General features: G+C 26.3%; 1 protein-coding gene across 11 annotated transcripts in view; it reads right to left on the bottom strand.

Moving 5' to 3' along the window:
* Window positions 1-1,915: 1,915 nt before the first annotated feature.
* Axn (protein axin) overlaps window positions 1,916-5,831 on the bottom strand; it is a 143,263-nt gene continuing 139,347 nt past the window's right edge. For all 11 annotated transcript variants that reach the window (XM_014430293.2, XM_014430298.2, XM_024360149.2 and 8 more), the window contains 3 exons: window positions 5,644-5,775; window positions 3,439-3,642; window positions 1,916-2,224 (listed from right to left, as the gene is read on the bottom strand). In XM_014430293.2, coding sequence (XP_014285779.1) covers window positions 2,098-2,224; window positions 3,439-3,642; window positions 5,644-5,775 — 463 coding nt within the window. In that variant the 3' untranslated portion in view covers window positions 1,916-2,097. The remainder of the gene's footprint in view (window positions 2,225-3,438; window positions 3,643-5,643; window positions 5,776-5,831) is intronic.

Here is a 5,831-nt window from a genome sequence, read left to right as displayed (position 1 = left end):
CTCATATATGCTATCCATGGTCAACCATCTTCTCCTATATGTTATCCAGGGCCAACTAACTTCTCATTATAAATTGCTTGTTTTTTATTTTATTTTATTGAATTTATTCTAAAAATTGTACCTTTGATTGGAGTTACTTTTTGATGAGTAATGTAATAGGGTGACTTTGGTTTGGGATAGGTCTTATAACCTTAATAATAAACCTGTCTTCACGAATTTTTTTGAAACTCACTTAAAGTTTTCTATATAAACCCTTTAACTTATAATACAAAATAATAAAACTATCTTCATAGATTTTGTTGAAACTCACCTAAAGTTTCCTATTAAAACCCTTTAACTTTTATTATAATATAAAATAAATACCCAAAAAAGAAAGATATGAAGAAGATAATACTGAATTTATGTATTACTCAAAAATTTTACATTTTATCTGGACAGAACTCTTACTTTCATAGAACCTTAAAAAATAACAAAACAACCAGAAACATTTGTTTACTTGGAACAAGAAGTTATATAAAGCAAAAAAAAATTTTAAATGTTCCCATATTTAAAAAAAAAAAAATCTAAATTGAGCTCTCAAAATAAATTAATTTTATATAAATCAGTTATTCTACCATAGTTCTCATATTCAACCACAAAAGGATTGGATTGCAAGAGAAATTCAAAGGTTTAGTGGAGCCCCCAAGCTCAACTCCGTAAGTCCAGATTGGCTTTATTATAGTCATGTAGATCAGTCTTTTGTAATGAGTTGAAAGTTTAGACCGTCTGTCTAGTAAGTGCTGTAATGGTCAGAATCGACTTGCAGTTTCCTATCTTTTCGGTGTTGTGTAAGGATTCCAGGTTAGTCGTTTATCCAGATGTGGAAAAAAAAACATAAAATTGAATTAATAAAGTTTATTTGATCAAAATAATAAACTTGTACATGAATTTACACATTCATTTTTTAATAAATATGGCCGTGGCAGCCACATTTTTGGTTTTTACCAAATGATATCATTAAATAATTTTTAAAAATTATTAAAACCATTTTTTTTTAGGTAAAAAATAAAAAACATTACTTTTATAATATAATATATATATTTATGTACATTTATCTTTCTTTTATAAAGTTATTAACATTATACAGCATTAAAAATACGATGAGGTAATAAATTAAGCCTTAAAGGTATTAAATCCCAACACAATGTAGGAAGCAAATCTATAAAGGAACTTTTGATCATACTAACAATCATACCAACGCCGCCGTAATAAACTCTTTCCAATCACGTATTATCATTAATAATTATAAAGAATATACTAGGCTATTTATACTGTTAACAAAAAAAAAAAAAAAAACGATTTAACAGTCTTTAAATATTACAAGTAAACTAAATTATATGTGGCACATACAAATGTATTACTGATGTGCTTTATATCAGGCACCGTGTAAAATTTAAGGCTTACAAATAACTTAATGAAAATAATTATAATTAAAATACCAGTTAAAAAAATATTGCTAGATATTAAATATAAATTATTTACACAAGTATACAAATGATGAACTTGTACAATTGATATAATTCTGATATTTTATTTAAAATAAAAAATATATATAAATTAAAATAAATCAGGAGGATAATAAAAATATCAGAAATAAACAATTAATCAAGTCACCTTGTTATTTACAATAACATGTTTTCTTTTTATAATTAAATTGGTTTCTGTATTTACAAAGCAATTTATGCTTCTTAAATACATTATTAAAAATGGAGTCTTTCAACAAAATTACAATAACAATTAGATGATAAAATATAAATAACAGAAAATTAATATATGTACAAAAAAATGAAAGGAATCATATGTGTTTGAAGGCACCATTTTTTTTTTTTTTTTTTTTTAGTATTAAATTATAGTTATATATACATTTTGCGAAAACTAACAGCATAAGGAGAATTTTTAATTGCCTAATCTAAATTGGAAGACATCGCAATAATTTCAATTAGAGAGAGAAACATAAAAGTATTTAAACAAATAGCATTTTATAAAACAAATGCAGTCATTATTACGCCTAAAAGGCAATGAATGTTTAGGCAGACGATGTGGGGTTTTTATTTTCACTTAGTCGATGGGTTTGACTTGGGCCATTACTTTTCCTTCCCACAGCGGTAGAACATCATTATCGTCTGTGATCTCTTCTTGAATAACTTGCATGTCGAGTTCTTCGCACTCTGTTTTAAAGAAGTATCTGTAAAAACAACATTAAATAATTAATAATATAAAATAAATTAAATTTATAGTTGAAGTTTATAGTAACATTTCTAAAAAAAAATTGTATTTATTTCTTTATTGTTTATTATTTTTCATAATGAATTTTTGTGATCTACTAATCAAAAAAGAAATTTAATGATGATGATGATGATTTGGCACTAACATCAAATGTCATCCCACAATGATTCTAAAAAGTTTCCTGTACTATCCAATTTGGAAAAAATGACAACCGATCTTGCCCATCTATGAATATACAGAAAAATATTAAATTTTGGTAATATCATTTTTTCTTTGGAAGTAATAAAACGAGTAGTAAGTAATAACATATTTTACAGTTTTATATTTTTTAATAATGGAACTGAGAGTAAATAAAAGTTTTATAAACTGGAAACTTGAAAGCCAAAAGATCTCGCTCAGTTTTATTTAAAAAAATAAAATATATTCTTAATTCATGGCATAACTTTCAGCAAAACATATTTTAATTTTTCAGTGAGCTCTTGTGAAACTTTTTCTAATACATTAAACGAAATTACTCCATAACAGAGACTACTCAACATAGGCAAATTATAAATGTTTTTCCTGAGAGTATAGGAATTTAGATCCACTTTCCAACAGATGCCTTTTTAATGAATGTAAACAGCTAAATTTTCATCAATAAGAGATAGATTTAGCCATACAAATGAACTCTTATATTATATTTCAATATACTGAAAATAAAGATTAAATGGTTTTATGTTTTTAGAAGTAAACTATTATCAAGAGGTACCAAGGTACAATTATAGAAAACTTTAGTTAGATCAATCTTAACTTAGGTGGCAGAGACATGGACCCTTAAAATAAATTAACCTCATAGTACAATAACTATAAAATTGTAATTCTTTTAACCATTTAATATGACTATTTATAATACATAATTTTAAGTAATTCATTCTCATTTAATTATTTGAATAGATTAGAATAAAAATTATACACATAATTATTTCAAATTTCACATATTTTCCTGAAGCCAAGTTTGTTTAATTTTTTTTATTTATTACATATTAACTATAAAAACATGTAATATAGATTTACTTGGAAATCTTAACCACCAGCCTGATGACTGATAAAATTAAAAGGCCTGTTAGTTTAAGCTACATATATATATTATATACAATCCTAATTAACTGATATTTATTACAGAGATTTATTTACCTGTAATTTCCTTTTTTCGGAAGAAACTCCTTGAACTGTTTCAGTGTGATAGAATGGCCAGGTATCTTTGACCTGTAGGGAAACTGTTCATCACAAAAGGAGAAGACCACAGTCGTGAAACCTTCTGATGAAGACGATTTTCCTTTCTTCAGGGTTGAACCACATGAAACAGGGTCTACTTTTGGTTGTCCTCCGCTGCTACATCTAAAAAATAAATAAAAATAACAGGTAAGAAATTTTTTTGAACCACCAAACAATTCATAAGAAATATATTTTAAAGTTTAAATACTAAAAAAATGTTTTAAGGGAATAAATCAACTTATCCTTTCCACCCTTATCGTAAGTTTTGAAATAATATAACTGATAGCTTATTTTTTTGGAGGGGTGAGAGAGATTTCCAAATCCTCCTTTTTTCTATTCATGATTTTAATCACTCATAGAAAGGATTCTATAAATCTTAAATCATGAGTGATATCAATATATCGTGCATATTATATTGCATATCCATCAGAAAATTATTTATTCTTTTATTGTAGCCATGAGTCAAACCTGTGGGTTCAGGAGCCCTCAGGGTCCACCCAGCATCACAAAGTGGATAACCTTACTTGGGTAAGAATCTGGTGATTGAGCATGATTCTAACCAGATCACCTTCTTGCACAACCGTTTGTCTAGTAACAGTACTTCCTTATCAAGTACTGCACTCCTCACCCTTCATGGATTGTAGTGGTACAGATTAGTTTTATATTGCATATTATACGCTATATCAGAAATAATATTTGTTATATCAGTATGATATGATATGTAACTAATAACTATCTTTGCTGTAGTTAAATTAGTATAAATAGAAAAATATTATTTTCATAAATATTTATACATCATGAAGTAAAAATCATTACTGATGCCTGATGATGGATAGTGATAATGATATAATATAATGATAATGATGAAGTAAAAACCATTACTGATGCCTGATGATGGATAGTAATAATTATATAATACAATAGTAATAATGTATTAATGATGAAGTAAAAATCATTATTGATGCCTGATATGTGATACTAAAAAAATTAGATTAAGCAGAAAATCTTTTTCTTAAAACAATTTTTGTGGTTTTCTGTATTTATGGTCAAATGGGAATAGAAATGATGGTAAGTAACCATATGGTCTTGTCCAACAAATCAATTTATTTGACATAAACCCTAATCTTATATTCTTCACCATCCAGATCCATAACCATTCAATCTACATAAGTGAAACTGTTGACCAATATGTATATTATACACGGGAAAACTACTGTTGGTGTCATTGCAACAAACATTTTAATAACCTTATCTTTATTAAGATACGTTGAGTTATAATATGTAACTTTAAATTATTATAATTTGAATGACCTTATTATTATTTTTTTTAACTTAAGAAACCATTTCTTTTGTCCACTTTCTTTCATAAACAACAGCTGCACAAACATAAAAAAACAATAACAATACAGATAGTAATAAATTTTTACAGAGATTATTAAACCAAAAAAAAAAAAATAAATAAAATTTTAAAAAGTCTGGTGTAGTCCGTACATCACACAATTTCACTTATCACCCTACTTACATTCCCAAGTTATGTATAGATTAGTGGGCTTATATTGAAGTTATTGCTATTCTTGTCGTTTTTAAAAAATAAATCTTAAGTCCATGGATGATGAAAGTTATTTTAAAAAAAATTGTATTTTTTTAAAATTAAAAAATGAATCAAATTTCTTAATTTTTATGCTTTAATTATTCATAATTTTTTAAAAATATTTTGCATTTATCTATTGTTTATTATTGCTAACAATGAGAACTATTTCTTTTTTTCAAATAAACAAAAACAAAGATAACTTTAGAGGAAGATTTTTTAAAAACTTCACCATTTTATGCAGCGCAAAACTATATCAATGAGGATAACACTTATTTTGAATTAAAACACCCTTAACTGGACATTGATTTACTGAATATTTATTATATGGCTACTGCTCCGTTTCTATAAGTCATCATATGATGCTATAAAAACTCTTTCTAAATTAACTGTCTATTTAATGCAAAAAGAGTTTTTAAAATCAGACCATTAGTTGCCATAATTAGCACTTTCCAACAAGCAACATATTAGTATAGATGTAACTGAGACACAATAGAAAAATATTTTAAAGTAAATTAATATTTATTCGCACATACCTTGGTCTCACTTGTTTAGTTCTAAGCGGATCTTCTAGCCTCCTTCGAACCTCCTCTGCTTGTATCATAGAAGGAACGAGTGATGGGTCACCCATATAATTACTACCAGGAGGAGGTGGTGTACGTCTACCTCTACAAAAATTAAATAATGTTTGATTTAAATTATTTATAAATATTTTATGACTAAT

The sequence above is a fragment of the Halyomorpha halys genome, unplaced genomic scaffold, assembly GCF_000696795.3.
Source record: "Halyomorpha halys isolate HHAL.00 unplaced genomic scaffold, Hhal_1.1 Scaffold876.1, whole genome shotgun sequence".
Classification (NCBI taxonomy): Eukaryota; Metazoa; Arthropoda; class Insecta; order Hemiptera; family Pentatomidae; genus Halyomorpha; species Halyomorpha halys.
The sequence above is the reverse complement of the archived record's forward strand: the minus strand, read 5'-3'. Positions and strand labels throughout refer to the sequence as shown.